Here is a 16,378-nt window from a genome sequence, read left to right on the forward strand (position 1 = left end):
TCATTCATCATTTCTTTAAACTCCAGAAAATGCAGATCTTCTTTAGAAAGACTAATTGATATGACATTGCACATGGGACACATCAGGTCTCATGAGGCACCAGCAGAAAGGGAACTCTGGAGAGCATTATACTGAGACCACATCCTGAAAGGCTTTGGCAAGGTTTTGATAGAATGCAAATTGTGGGGCAGAACACTGTCCCCTCTTAAAATGGGGATTCATGCAGAAGTGAATTATCTGCTACTTAGAGACTGCAATAGATGTAAATTATTTCAAATTAATAAAACTAATTCAAAACTTGTAAACATTAATAAATAATTTTAAATGTTAATATAAAATAATTACAAGACAAATAACATCCCTTTATTTTTCTTATCCTGTGGACAGGAATCCACATCCTGCAAAACAGGGATTCTTTCATCACGGTGCCCAGCAGCTGAGGGAACAACAAATAAGAGTCTATTTGTGGAGATACACAGCATTTCAGCCCACTGAATCCATCCCATGTTGACAGTAATCCCTTTCCTCACTCTCACCAGTGTCCCCCAGATTCTACCACTCAACCCCATGCTAGGGACAATTTACAGGGGCCAGTTGATCTACCAACTTGCACCTTGCTGGGATGAGGGAAGAAAGGAGAGCACTTGACGAAATGCACGTGGTCACAAGAAACTCCACAATGACAGCACTCAAGGTCGATACGGAAACCAGGTCTTCAGCGCTGTGGCAAACATGTTTGCTCTCTGATACTACAGATCTGCGCAAGGCTGGGATTAAGAGGAGTGACTGAACACTCACAGCTCCCTGCTCTCCCCAGAAACAGGCAACATGGGTTGTTGGTCCAGCCTTATTAACAGAAGGAGTTGGGCATGAACTGGGATTGCATTTGTAAATGATCCCTAGCTTTGCTTCCTTAAGGAATTTAAATGAGATAAAATTTGAAATCATGAGCATCTATTAAAGGAAAGAAACAGTTGAGGTTTCAATAGATTTGTACGAGATTAACAATTGATATTGTCTTTCACTTTAGCACAGTTAGTGTGAACTACAATTATTAAAGCAAAAGTTTTCAAGTTCTTTGTCATAAATTTGATGAGTTTCATTCTCCCTCACCCTGCTGAAGTGAAAGGAAATGCAAGCTATTTATCTGCATTTGCTTAAACTGGAGATGCTATTTATGGCTGGAAAAGGAGACAGACGTACCATAGATTCACTGCAGGCTGCAATCAGCATAATCTCTATTTGTAAATTAATACAGAAACAGGGAAGAGTATTCAGCCACTTGAGTACTACCATGAGTGCTTGTGCTACCATGGTGGTCTTTGTGTCCTTTTCTTTTTGCACTAAGGCCTTGCTTTTACACAGTCTATTTTATTCAATGTGATGTGATGTGATGGCATCTGTTAATCTCACGAGACCAAGCATCTGCACCTGGAAAGTCTGTGTCCACTCCAGGGTGCAGGCCTGGGCAAGGTTGTATGGAAGACCGGCAGTTGCCCAAGCAGCAAGTCTCCCCTCTCCACGCCACTGATGTCAGTAGAAACAGTTCTGCCAGGCGTAGAGGCTAAGCCACATGAGAAGGCCAGGAGTACAATATATGGTATCATCTTATGTATGAATTATGTCTGGTCTGTACCTACATGCCTTTGATGCTACAAGAAGTCTTTCACCATACCCGTGCACATGACAAGAAGCTCAATTTGAGCATGGCTGTAATTGGATGATTTGCACCTAAACACCATTCATGTTGGCTGGCTGGTGGCGTAGTGGCATCAGCACCGGACTTCGGAACAAAGGCTCCGGAGTTCGAATCCAGCCGGCTCCAAAAACCTGGAGAGGAATGGGCTCCGCCAGGTTTCAGATGCCCGAGCCATACGATGAGCAATCACGAAAAAGATTGGTGCATGACGGCGCCCTGATGACTCCACCAGGAGTTAAGGCACACACGCACACCATAATTGGGTAAAAGACATTGAGTTAGTTGTCCAGAGCTGCACCATCAAAATCAAATGGTTAGTGACAGACCAGACAAGCTTATTTTCATCAAGTAACTCAACTGTTTGGAGAAGTAGCTTACCTGGAAATTATGTTGTTTTCTTTCTCAATGATCACAAGAGCAACAACAAAAAACAGAATAATTGCATATTTGCTCCTCATTCTCATCGCTACTGGCTTTGAGTCTGGAAAGCTGACACAGTCCTGCACGGGAAGTCCCTACGCACTGAAGCGTTCCCTCAGAGATCCTGTAAAACCAGCTTCCGTGCCAGTGCAAGGCCAGTTTGCCAGTGAAGGCATGGGTCACATTAGCTTTCTCTTCTTCCCCAATCGCACCAAACTGTGCTGCAAAGACATAACAGAGAAGCGCGTTTATTAATGAGTACATGATTCTCCCTGTAAAAAAAAACCTGCCCCAGTACTTCCATCAATTCAAGAATGCATTCTTGAAAGCTTAGTCTCCTGACCTTCTGCTCACCCTACGTACCGATCTATGCCTCTCTCAGGGAACATCTGCACCTCCCTCACTGAACACGTGAACCTAATTCCCATCGGTGTATCTCATACTGAGCATCAGTCCATTACCCTACCGGCAGTCGTAATCTTAACCCCTCCCCCCCTATTCTTAGTGTCTGTGCTCTCATATAATTATTGTAAAGATTTTTGCATCTTTTTGCATAACTTTATTATCACAGAGACATCAAAATGATACATCATTTTTCAAATGCCATTAACAAAGCCCATGTGAACTGCATACAATTTTTTCCTTTTCACATTTGATCATTGTAGAAATGAACCCCAGGGTGCTCATTGCTTTTTTTTGTGTTTATTACCTTGGTTAACAGACATTGCTATTTTTATTTAAACACTTGGCAATTGGTTATTGGAAGATTGACTATTGGTACAGGACCCATTACTGAGAAAGCAAAAAGAATGGGCAACTAGTGAACGTTTGGGAGAAGTTCAGTGAGGCCAGTTGGATACTGGGTAAGAATCGTTGTAAGAAGTCTGTGCCCTCAGCTTAGATGTGATCAGGGATTTCAGCCTGTCTCCACTGTGGTCCGCAAATCACCTGAACTATTAACACCCACCACGTTCCTCCTCCTCTTTCCCAGCACTTGCAGCAAACTTTGCGTCCAACCACCACAGGGCCTCTGCATTTTTTAACAATTGCTTCAAGCTTTTCAGAGAGCCCATTTCACGCAGTGCCAACAGCATCACCAGAGAGGGCTTCATTATTGGACTCCTCATTCATCCACAATCTCAGGATTTCCCAAATTCCTGCCAGACCTGCAAAGTTCTAGTCCAGTGGTTCCCAAAAAGGGTGGGTGATATTGCCCCCATGGGGGCAGAGGAAGTTTCTAAGTGGGTGGAGGGGAGCCCTCGGTAGAAAGGGGAGCAGCAGAGAGAACAGAGTCTTAGATTAAGAGATAAATTGCTTCTTACCAGCATTTGATCCTCAGTGTCTCATAATTGATTATATGTTTACATGATAATTTGCTAAGCATTCTCTTAAACTTTGCTCAAAGCATGTTATACCTGTTGACAAGCAGTGTGATATTTCTGTATTTGGCATATCATGAGAAATATGGGCTGAAGAAATGTGTTATTTCCAAGACCAGGCCGAGCATTATTGCTGTTCATTACTGTAGTACAGCGTTAGCTAATATGATTCCCATACTCTAATCATGCAGTGACGCAACTCCTCTGAATTGGGGTACGACGATCATTGGGGTAAAGTTTAGAATATGTCCATTCGAATGGTCTTGACCACAATTTTCTAGACCATAGCCAACCCAAGATATCACTGCTTGACTTAACGTACCTTCAGGTAGAGTGGTCATAAGGTTCCTCTTTATCGATTGCCGTGCATGAGGTTGGACCTAAACAATAAGCGATTGACCATGCTTGCCTATTCATAATGGAAATGGCAGAAGCAGACTAAATGGAAAAGAACTGCAGACAGTATAGTGTGGAGGATCTGAAATATGGAATTATACCAGCACCAAGCAATCAACAGAAGCCAATGGGCAAACATGAGAAAATCTGCAGATGTTGGAAATTCAAACAACAACACACACAAAATGCTGGTAGAACACAGCAGGCCAGGCAGCATCTGTAGGGAGAAGCACTGTCGACGTTTCGGGCCGAGACCCTTCATCAGAAGCCAATGGGTCTGCTCTGTGAATTTTTTTTTCAAATGAGGCAATGAGACTATCCAGGCTCCTTAACATTCAAAGAGAGTACACTCTGCTAAAGCAAACAAGAACATGGTTTATTTTCAGTCACTTCAAGAAAACTTTCAGAAACGGAAAGCGCTACAAAATATGTTTGCCAGTTAACAGTGACACTAGTACATAAGGTACATCAGTACATCACTAGTACATCAGACACTAGTACATCACAACAGTACATAAGGTGACTGACAAGAAATAATAAAGTAATGGTGGAGTCTTACTGTTTTTGGGTCTGCAGGTCCTGGTGTAGATGCTACACAGAAACAGATATGGGGGGGGAGGTCAATATTTCAGGTTGTTGAGCAATTTTTCATAAAGAGGACATTCCACTCACCAACATGACAGGACACCACCATGGGGTTATTACTTTCTTGAAAACAGCTGTAACTAACATATTTACCATTCACTGTGTAATTCACTAAAATATCTTATTGCAGAAAACCTAAGTGATCGGCAAATCATTAAATACTATTATCACAGCAGTAACTAAAATCAAGACCCATGCTCTCAGTTCTTGACTATTTCAAGAGCTCTGTATTGAGAATGATTAACAGTTTGAATATTGCTGTTGCACACACAAGTCAAATAGCTCTCAAAAAAGAAACTGCTTGAGATGGTCTTATCCATTCCTGAACACTTGAAATGGGGAATTAACAGGAAGGATGGAAGAAGAACTGATCTCACCACAAAATGACCTTGAGCTGAAGGCAAAGGTCATTTTGTCGCAGAAATAAATCTCTGAATACTATCCTGCACTGTGGAAAAAGGTTAAGATGCTCTTTATTGACCTTCTAGCATACTTATTGGAATGCCATTTCAGTGCAGTCGCCCAACTTCTTTCAAAGCAATGAAACAGACTGCAAATTACTGATCGTGGGGATCTGAGACTCCTTCTGAGTGACAATCAGCCTGATGTTGAGAAGCTGAAATCACTGCACCAAGCCCATCCATCTCATTGAAAAGACAAAAGGCAATGAAGTAGTCAATAGTTAAACTACTCATGTAATGTCAAAATTGTTGATGAAAATTGTTTTTACTGTAATTAAAGAAATAATTTTATTTATAGCTTTAAATAGATTTAAATAACTTTTGCAATTACTTGTCACTGCTTTGAATTTGAAGTTCCTTTTTTACTTTCATTATGTATCATTAGTCAAAATTATTTACAGTTGTTATGTAATGGCTGGAAAGGGAGTGAGATCACTGGGGATGTGGTCTGGAAGCCAAGGGGGCAATAACTCAAAAATATTTGTGAATCACTGATCTAGTCACTATTGTGCAGAATATGACATTGGGTACAGAGAGACCCCAACTAAGGAACATGATAATGAATGATAATAATTATCCCATTATCCTCTCAACTCTCTGGAGCTATGCTCTACCCCTAGATATCCTAGCAGCCGGATTTCCAGCAGGGAGCTGGCAATTCTGCATAAGTTCTCCTGCTCAGTTGGACTCCATGAGTTGTCTCGTGGAAGAATGCTCTTCTGTCCACATCCTTTGTGCTGGGTCTCCCCAGATGGAAGATACTGTATGAGCCATCAGATGCTTACAGGCGTTGGCAGAACATCTGCCTGCTGAAATTTGGGCAGATGTTCATAGTTTAGAGGTTACAAGGGGCTACTTGACATATCCAGCACTGCAGAAGTTACGTAAGCTGTTAAACAGGGAGGCAGTTTTCCTACTGCTTACACAGTAATGTGCATTGAGAATCATACAATACTTACACCAAGAGAAGTCTAAGAGCACAATCTCAGAGGAAGATCTCCTGGGCTTCAAACAGTGGCAGCACTGAGGCAGACCAGCACTTGCATAAACAAACACCTTAGTGACAGTCAAGTGTAATAGGACAGCCTTTCCTAAGATTAATGGGAGGAAGAAAACTAGAATACAGTGATCGTGAAGCACCATCTCCTAAGGGAGTCTGTAACCCTTCCTTGTCCCTTACAGACTCCTGAGGCTCTGAAGCATGGTGGTCAGAAGCTGCACTGCAAAGATATGCTCGAGCACTGGCATGAATGTCAACACCTGGGAAAAAGGTGCTTTGGACAGAAGTTGGTGCTGCATTGTCAAGAAGTCAATCCCAGCTATCGAGGAGAAAAGGCAGAAGAAATATGAAGCAGGTCATGAACGCAGACACTCTGTGCTAGACCAGTCAAATCACAAATGTGACCGATGTGGGAGACAGTGCTGATCCAGTGCTGGTCTTGTGGCCCATAAACGTGGCTGCAGAGACTAAACTCTCAGCACAGTCAACATCAAAATCGATGGACAGCCGAAGAAGAAGATGGAACATTTGAGTAGGATGTTGCCTTGCATCTTGGGTACAATAGGAAGCAAAGCTCCTTCCTGAACTGCCCACCAGAATCAGTTTTATTACCTCTGACGTATGTCATGAAATTTGCTTGCATAAATTGCTTGCTGTTTTATTGCAGCAATATAGTGCAAGATGTAAGTCACATAAATAAATAGATAAATAGATAGATAGATGCATAAATGGTACAAAAATACTGTACATGGTTTCATAGACCATTCGGAAATCTCATGGCATGGGGGGGAAAACTGTTCATATAATGCTGAGTGTGTTATCTTTACCTCTTCCCCGATGGTAGCAGTGAGAAGGGGGCACGTCCTGGGTGGTGAGGAACATCCAGGTCTATGAAGTCCCATTAGATTTAATGCAAAACTCTCTCCCTATAATCTCATCAATGATGGATTAGTTGTCACATTACTCTAACGATCACATTCAAGTTATACTTTTGGCTTAACACCCAAAGACCCAACACTGCCTTCTGCTGCATCTCCACCATCTCTGGCAGGGATGAAGACCTCATTATTGCCCATTCATGAAGTCTGTAATCTAAATCACAAACGTAGAAACCCATTCATCATTAGACCCCTAAGGCACCTTCAGAGTGCTGCGGGTAGCAGGAAAGTTGCTTAAAGATATTAGGGCCTGCTTAACCAAGACAGATAGTGTGCTAAATATGTCAAGCTAGCCATTGGGTGGTCTCCAGGTGGCTTTTGGACTGGTGTGGTGGCTCAGTGATGGAGAACAGAGATGGGGTCCTTGTGATCCTCAGGGTTTTGTACAAGAATATAAGGAAATCAGAGCAGCTGGGAGCCACTTGACTTCTCAAGAACGCTCCTCCATTCAGCATGGTCACCGATGACCAGCCCCACGCCTTAGCTCCTTTTCTGCGCTGATTCCCACAGTCCTCAATTCCTGAATTTCTCAGCTCTTTCAAAAATGCATTTAAAATATGCCTGACTACTTGTATGTGCCCCCTACAGCCCTTGGGGGACTGGGGGGGGGGGGCGCAAGAAGTCCACATACAATCTCCTGTCTGCAAAAAAATTGTACACAACTTGGTTTAAAATGACCAGACTTGTGACAACATTGCATCATTTGCGACTCTCCCGCAAGTGAAAAGACCTCAACATCAACCCTGCTGAGACCCCTGAGAATCTTCGATGTTTCAATAAGATCCTTCGTCATATTTCAAAACAGCAAATAATACAAACCCAACCTGTTTGGACCACCTTGACAGGTCAATCCTCAACAGGAATCAGCCTGCTATATCTCCTTTGGATTGCCTCCAATGCTACTACATCCTTTCCTTGATAAGGGGACCAAAAATGTTCATGACACTCCAGGTGTGACTCCCTTTAACAACTGTACAATGGCAGCAATCTTCTTTATTTCTAAACGCTATCTCTTTTTCCATAAAGCCCGATGTGCCACTTACCTTCCTATCATCTTACTGCACCTGCCTGCTAATGTTTTGTTATTCATGCAGTAGAATACCTAGATCTCTCTAAACTTCACTTATCTGCTCACTCTCCCCAATTAGACAGTAATGCGCCTTTTGATTCCTCTTACCCATGTGCTGAACCTCACACTTCCCCCACGTTACTCTCGATTTCTTGTACTTTTACTCCATCATTCTATCTGCATCCCATTGCACAATCACAACGGCGTCATTGCAACACGCCTTTCCTGTCATTGCAGACTCAATGAAATCTAAAAATGCCTTAGATTTCATTTCCTTCTGTATAAATAAGAGCCAAGTCATGGTGTACTCTGACATCCGTCAGAGCTGAAGACCGAGTTATTCCAGCTGTTTGCTTTCTGAGTGGTAATCAATTTTCAAGCCAACAACATGAGTTTTTAAATTTGTGAACCAAAGTATGGCACCGCGTGAAATGCCTTTCAGAAATCTAAATACAACACGCATACAGCTAGCTCTTTATTAAAGCTTAGCGTACATAACTCAATCAAGTTTGCCCAACGTGACAGATTTGGACACGTTTGTTCAAATGCCATCTTCAGGCTTGTCATTTATCATTGATTTACTGTTGACCCAAATCTGTTCTTCTATCTGTCCATTCATCTCCCTAGCTGCACCAGGGACTGAAACACTTTGCTACAGCGTGTGTTGGTGAAAATTGCTGTAGAAATGCTAGTTCTTTTGTTTCATTGCACTGCCTAGTCACCTTATCAGACTTGTGATAAAAGGTAAAAAGAGGAAATAATTAATGGAGATGCATAAAGTTTGGACAGACAAATTTTCACTTTCTAGTACTTAACTTGGTGTCAGGAGGTAGGCTACTCGGCCCTGTACCTTGTTTGATCTTTCTGCTATCCAATCTGCTATGTTATATTTTTCTCTGTATATAAGTGATACAATTCTCATTGAAGCTAATTATTGACTCTGTCTCCATCACCTCTTTGAATAGCAGGTTCTTGAACACTCTCCACTGTGGGCCTTCCAGCTGATTAATCAATTCTTTGTCCCCAGTTGCTGATTCTCCTGTTGGTGGATGCAGCCTCTCCTTAATTGCCCCATTGAAACCCTCCATGATTCTGAATGCCCCTATTGAAGCCCTGCTCTTGAGGGCAATTGACATCAGTTCCACTCAAAGCATTTTTGTTCCAAAGAAAATATCAAACCAGCTTGCTGTCAGCTGAAGTAAGCATAATAGCAAGCCAAATATTGAGCAACTTTAAAGAGAACCTTTTCATTTCCTATTCGATGAAAGTTGAATAGACAAGTACATCGAGTCCCTTCAACTGCCATAAAAGCAACGATACAAACACTTCTTACAATGAATAGCATCTGGTCTCCTCTGATTTCTCAGAAATATTCTTATTGAATACTCCCATACTGTTAAAGGTCTAGATGTCTAGAGTTTGTGAAATGTGTTCAGGAAAGTTTTCTAAATCAATATATAGATGTACCAACTAGGGAGGATGCAATATTAGATCTCCTATTAGGAAATGAATTAGGACAGGTGACGGAAGTGTGTGTAGGGGAACACTTTGGTTCCAGTGATCATAATGTCATTAGTTTCAACTTGACCATGGATAAAGATAGATCTGGTCCTCGGGTTGAAGTAATAAACTGGAAAAAGGCTAAATTTGAAGAAATGAGAAAGGATCTAAAAAAACGTAGATTGGGACAGAGTGTTCTCTGGCAAGGATGTGATTGGTAAGCGGGAGGCCTTCAAAGGAGAAATTTTGAGAGTGCAGAGTTTGTATGTTCCTGTCAGGATTAAAGGCAAGATGAATAAGAATAAGGGACCTTGGTTCTCGAGGGATATTGGAACTCTGATAAAGAAGAAGAGAGAGATGTATAACATGTATAGGCAACAGGGAGGAAATAAGATGCTTGAGGAGTATAAAAAGAGTAAGAAAATAAAGAAAGAAATCAGGAAAGCTAAAAGAAGACATGAGGTTGCTTTGGCAGTCAGGGTTAAGGATAATCCTAAGAGCTTCTACAGGTATTTTAAGAGCAAAAGGATAGAAAGGGATAAAATTGGTCCTCTTGAAGATCAGAGTGGTCGGCTATGTATGGAACCAAAAGAAATGGCAGAAATACTAAATGGGTTTTTTGCATCTGTATTTACTAAGGAAACTGGAATGGAGTCCATGGAAACCAGGCAAACAAGTAGGGAGGTCATGGAACTTATACAGATTAAAGAGGAGGAGGTGCTTGCTGTCTTGAGTATTTGGATAGACAAGGACTTATTAGAAAAAGTCAGCATGGCTTTGTGCGTGGTAGGTCATGCTTAACCAATCTACTAGAGTTTTTCAAGGAAGTTACCAGGAAAGTGGATGAAGGGAAGGCAGTGGATGTTGTATACATGGACTTCAGTAAGGCCTTTGACAAGGTCCCTCATGGGAGGTTAGTTAGGAAGATTCAGTTGCTAGGTATACATGGAGAGGTAGTAAATTGGATTAAACATCGGCTCAATGGAAGAAGCCAAAGAGTGGTAGTGGAGGATTGCTACTCTGAGTGGAGGCCTGTGACTAGTGGTGTGCCACAGGGATCAGTGCTGGGTCCATTGTTATTTGTCATCTATATCAATGATCTGGAAGATAATGTGGCAAACTGGATCAGCAAATTTGCTGATGATACAAAGATTAGAGGTGTAGTGGACAGTGAGGAAGGTTTTTCAAAGCTTGCAGAGGGACTTGGACCAGTTGGAGAAATGGGCTAAAAAATGACAGATGGAGTTTGCTGCGGACAAGTGTGAGGTATTGCATTTCGGAAGGTCAAACCAAGGTAGAACATACAAGGTAAATGGTAGGACACTGAGGAGTGCAGTAGAACAGAGGGATCTGGGAGTACAGATACATAATTCCCTAAAAGTGGCATCACAGGTGGATAGGGTTGTAAAGAGAGCTTTTGGTACATTGGTCTTTATAAATCAAAGTATTGAGTATAAGAGTTGGATTGTAATGGTGAGGTTGTATAAGACATTGGTGAGACCGAATTTAGAGTATTGTGTGCAGTTTTTGTCACCTAATTACAGGAAGGATATTAATAAGTTTGAAAGAGTGCAGAGAAGGTTTACAAGGATGTTGCTGGGACTTGAGAAACAAAAGTTACAGAGTAAGGTTGAATAGGTTAGGACTTTATTCCCTGGAGCATAGGAGAATGAGGGGTGATTTGATAGAGGTGTATAAAATTATGATGGGAAAAGATAGAGTGAATGCAAGCAGGCTTTTTCCACTGAGGTTAGGGGAGAAAAAAACCAGAGGTCATGGGTTAAGGGTGAAGGGGGAAAGTTTAAAGGGAACATTGTGGGGGGGCTTCTTCACACAGAGGGTGGTGGGAGAGTGGAATGAGCTGCCAGATGAAGTGGTAAATGCGGGCTCACTTTTGACATTTAAGAAAAACTTGGACAGGTACATGGATGAGAGGGGTTTGGAGGGATATGGCCCGGGTGCAGGTCAGCAGAAATGGTTCGGCAGAGCCAAAAATTCTGCGTTGTAATGTTCTATGGTTCTATGAAGCCAGTATTTCTGCATGTCCAGGGGAAAACTGGAATTACTAGTAAATAACAACAGGTATTGCTATTCTAAGAGTCCTGGCAACACTGAGTTTTATTTAATGGCAACCTCTACTCTAATGATCATACTTGAGAAATCTAGACCATCACTAGCCTGGTGACACTTGTTAATCATTAGCATTATTTAAGCACCTTTGATAGCTCTTTGTTTGGTGCAGTTTGTCTGTAACCATCTGTAATGATTTAAAAAAATCTTTATACTGCACTAATTGCTGCAGAGGCAAACTAAAAGATCTGTTGAGACTGACTGAGTACCACATGTTTTCCAAATTAAATTGTGCATTTACATCCCATTCCCAACAGTCAAATGTCCTTGTAAAAACGACTTTCATGTTTATGGTTCTATTTTTTATACACTGTCCCAAAGTGGTTTGCAGCCAGTTAAGTGTTTCTGAAGTAGTGTCACTGATGTGTCATGTTGTAAACGCAGCAGCCATTTTGTGCATTGCAAGTTTCCGCATACAGCAATGTGATAATGCCCAGATAATTACTTTCTAAAAATGCTCACTGAGTGACGAGTATTGGCCAACCCACGAGGGATACAACTAATGCCAGCTGGCCTTCAAATGGTGCCATAGAGGTTTGCATCCAATTGGGAGAGCATGTGGTGCCCGATCTATGATTCCATGTAAAAGATATCACCACTGACAATGTAGCATCCACTCAGTACTGCACTGGAGCAGAATGGTGTACTTGTGAAATTTAGACAGCAATGCAGTTCCAGAGACTGCACTTTATTGCTGCAACTGCAGTCTGGATGTCAGGTTAAACTGAGACACTACTGTTTTAAGTAAAATATTCCAAAAAGACTGCAGACCGAGAAGCAGGACAGCTCTCTCCCCGCAACCTGCCCGATATTTACTCTCCAACAACCGAAGCATGTGGGTGCTAAAAGGCTACTGCAATTTGGACAAGTGACCAGACATCACAGATGCTTGAAAGAAGTAAGAGCTTTTATCAACCAACATATTTCTTCAACAGGTCTGCAGACTGTAATTTCCCTTTTAAGAGCGTTCCTTTGAACTAACTAAACGATCTGGCACTCTTGTGATCTTCTGGGAGATTTGGCGAGCTAGACTCTCGAGAGTGCAGGTATACGGCCAGGTGGGCCATCACTGAGGATGGACATCCCATCAAGACCTGACGGCGGAAGACGAACCCATAGTCAGCTTGATTACTTTGTGCCACTTAAAGCATCGAACACGATTAAAATCTTCGAGGATGAGAACAAAAAAGAAGGTTCAGGTGTTCAGCACCATCTGCCTGTGTCTGACCGGGCTCCCTCTCTTCCCAGTCCTGGTGGGAGGCTCATGAGCCTTTGTCAGGTTCTGTCCTGTGACCATCGGGCTCCAGGACGGCTTCATTTGCCTTAGCACGTAACACGCTCCACCGCTGTGGACTCTGCAAGTAATCGCCACTATACTATTTGTTTACGTTTTTAATGATTGCGTGCTTTGTTCTTTCATTGTACATCATATGTTTTGAGTCTTTATGTGTTTTTTGTTACTTTGCTTTGTGGCTGCCTGCAAGAAGCTGAATCTCAAAGTTGTATACAGTATACATCCCTTGATAATAAATGTACTTTAAACTTAAGACTGAGGGAAAACTTGAAAGGAGTTTATAAGATTATGAGGGGCATAGATAGACAACTGATAACTTTTTCTTATGGTCAAAATGACCAACAAAAGGTGAGCAGTGGTAAGTTCGAAGGAGATATGTAGGGCAAGATTTTTTTAAAAAACAGAGTGATTGTTGCCTGCAATGCACTGCCAGGGATGGTGCCAGAGGCAAACACAATATGCAGAGAATGCTGGAATATAGATCCATGTAAGCAAAAGGACCATGTTAGTAGGCTTTTAAAAGCGAGTTTAATTAGTCTGCCTCAACATTGTGGACTGGATGGCCTGTTTCTACACCACACAGTTCTCTGTTCTGTGCGGAATCCTTTTTGTAAAGTTGGCAGCAACCTGCAAGAAGGAAATTGGCAATCTTTAAAATCAGCAGCTCTCTAAATGTAAACATCATTATTACCATCCTGATCAAGGGTTTCGGCCTGAAACATTGCCTGTTTATTCATTTCCAAAGATGCTTCCTGACCTGTTGAGTTCCTCCAGCATTTTGTATGTGTTGCTCTGGATTTCCAACATCTGCAGAACCTTTTGTGGTCATTATTACCTTGCACTTGGACATTCAACCATTCTCACACATTTTGTTCAGTATGGTTCACAATCCCAGCCCACCATCCTTAGCTCCACAAACCCACAAACACCGGCACCTCAAGGAACTTCTGTACATTATGACACCATATGAAACAGAATGAAACAGTTTAGCAGAATGAGTTCATTGCTGCCAAAAACTGAGGATCTTATTTTTCTATTGCTGGTGTTGAGGTTGCTGGAAGGTGAGAGCAAGAAGTGTGAAAGTAGGTCACTGATGACCCAGCAAGGAATACATTTTCATATATTTGCACAATATCCCTGTCAGCACATGCTCATGGACGGACATTGGCACAGTCCAGCATATTAGAGCTCAGTCAACGTATAAACCCTGCTTCGGTGCAGTAATCCTTGCCTCAAACTCAAACATTGTCCTGGAGTTCCCGTCCTTCCACCATTGCTGTCCCTTTTATCTTCCCCTGTCTTCCAAGATCTGCCAACTGTAACTGTCTTCCAACTGTAACTGCACTCTTTATTTTCCTCACTGCACCTGTGGTAACTGTCCCTTCAGCTGCCTTTGCCTTAAGCTCTCAAATTCTATTATTAACACTCTATTTCAACTATCACTTTAAAAATAGAGCATGCCACCAATAAAATTTTGGTCGCCTGTCATATTACAGCTTGTGAAGTTGTATCAATGCCCCTTTGGACATCTTACAGAACTGAAAGCATTAGGCAGATGTAGGGTGTTTAGGCATGAGTCAGAAAAGGGCATTGGACAATACAGTCAACCATCCGGTTCCTTCAATAATCCAGCCGATTTCAAATTTTCCAAGTAACTGTAATTTCAAATTTCCCGGACCACCGTACCAATCTGCTGTACATTGTTTTGGTTGCGCTAGACCTGTTCACATGTTGGTGCACCCTTGTAAGCACAGACAGGCAATTCCTGCTTGTTTTCCTGCATTTAATATTATCATTTGCATGAGGTACAGCCACCCAGCACTCACCTGTCTCACCCACCAGCGGCAGGGGAGCGAGCGCACGCTGGGTCGGTCCGCCTTCTCACCTGCCTGCCAACAGTCGCACATTGCCCTCCAGCGTCGCCCGGCCGGCGCTCCGTTCTCTTCTGCCTACGACCTCAGATCAGTCGTGGCAACCCGCTGAATTTAAGCATATTACTAAGCAGAGGAAAAGAAACTAACGAGGATTCCCTCAGTAACTGCGAGTGAAGAGGGAAGAGCCCAGCGCCAAATCCCCGGCTGCCTGGCGGTCACGGAAAATGTGGCGTATAGAAGACCTTCTATCTCTGACTCCTGCTTCTGCTCACCCAGAAGTGCTGCCACCAATATCAAGAGATTTTGAAGAAACTGTTGGGCCAGTTTCATCACCATTTCCTGATGCTTCACTCATTTTTCAAGATGAAGACGTTGATGATCCAGACAACCCCACACTTGCAGACATGTAACTTTGCCTGAAGGTATATTAAACATCTCACCTTAGAAGCGGAAGTGCTCAACTGTTCTATTTAAGTTAATTCCTGTACATTTACCTGTACCCTTTATCTGTACCTGTACAGTATATTACTTTATTAAAATTTCACTTGCTACTCATTTAATATTTCTGTTTCATTATTATCTAACTTGTACTGATTTACATGATATTGTAAAGGTATGATGAGGCGGTTAGCTATTGCTTAATATGATCCTTCTGTGATTCGGTATTTTCACTAATCCGGCACTCCTCAGGTTGCAATGGTGCCGGATTATAGAAGGTCGACCTGTACCTAAAGGATAAAACCAAATTCCACTAGGACCCCTTCAGTCAGTACAAACTGTTGACCCTTTTCAGCAGTGCCTGGCATTCTTTGGAATCTGCCCTCCCTAAATCAGGAATAACACAAATATTGCTGGGTAAATCCTGCTCCTTGTCATATTAAATCATCTGCCAACAAATGCTACTAATCAACCAGGACAGTCCCTCTGTGAGTTGTGGATGGGGTGGTCCCCTTACTATCATTTAAAGTTTTTCATACCCTATGTCTGATAGTGAAAGGAGGGAACAGTGTTTTCCTATTTTTGGTTCCCATTGCTAATACAGGTCCAGTGCAGCAATATCTGCATACAAACTAAAATACCAGGTTATCTTGTCTTAACTTAATTCTAGCAAAGTGCCCCTAACCACAGCTTATATTAAGCAGTAGTAAATTAAGGCAACAGGACTTGCTGTGCTGTCTATAAGACATTTTGCCACTTATCCAAGAGGCTTCTCCAGTTCTGATCCATGGTGGGTAGTTTTCCAGCTTATAAACTCTGTGAGTTGTTTCTAGGTAAAGCAATCACATGAGGCTCGTAAGAGTAATAATGAGAGGGTCATTAGTCTTATCTTTGCATGAATGGAGCTGCTGTGGAGATGACTGGGTAGAGATGTTAGGACTACACTGCAAGTAGCTGATAGATGAGGTCGTACCTATCCCCTCTGTTCAGGGGTGGGAGTTCCAGTTTGACAAAGATGGGTTCTTTAACCCCTCTTTCAAACCACCTGTCCTTATCATCAAAGGAGTGTCCCTTGTCCTTTAGGTGTAGATATACAGCCGAGTCTCAACCTTAGGTGTCAGCCCTCCTCTGTTGG

At 42.2% G+C, this 16,378-nt stretch overlaps 1 protein-coding gene across 2 annotated transcripts in view; it reads right to left on the reverse strand.

The window, feature by feature from the left end:
- Positions 1-16,378, reverse strand: part of LOC132378929 (carbohydrate sulfotransferase 3) — a 112,046-nt gene that overhangs the window by 5,892 nt on the left and 89,776 nt on the right. For both annotated transcript variants that reach the window (XM_059946282.1, XM_059946284.1), the window contains one exon: positions 2,078-2,340. In XM_059946282.1, coding sequence (XP_059802265.1) covers positions 2,078-2,163 — 86 coding nt within the window. In that variant the 5' untranslated portion in view covers positions 2,164-2,340. The remainder of the gene's footprint in view (positions 1-2,077; positions 2,341-16,378) is intronic.

This window comes from Hypanus sabinus, chromosome 21, assembly GCF_030144855.1.
Source record: "Hypanus sabinus isolate sHypSab1 chromosome 21, sHypSab1.hap1, whole genome shotgun sequence".
Classification (NCBI taxonomy): domain Eukaryota; kingdom Metazoa; phylum Chordata; class Chondrichthyes; order Myliobatiformes; family Dasyatidae; genus Hypanus; species Hypanus sabinus.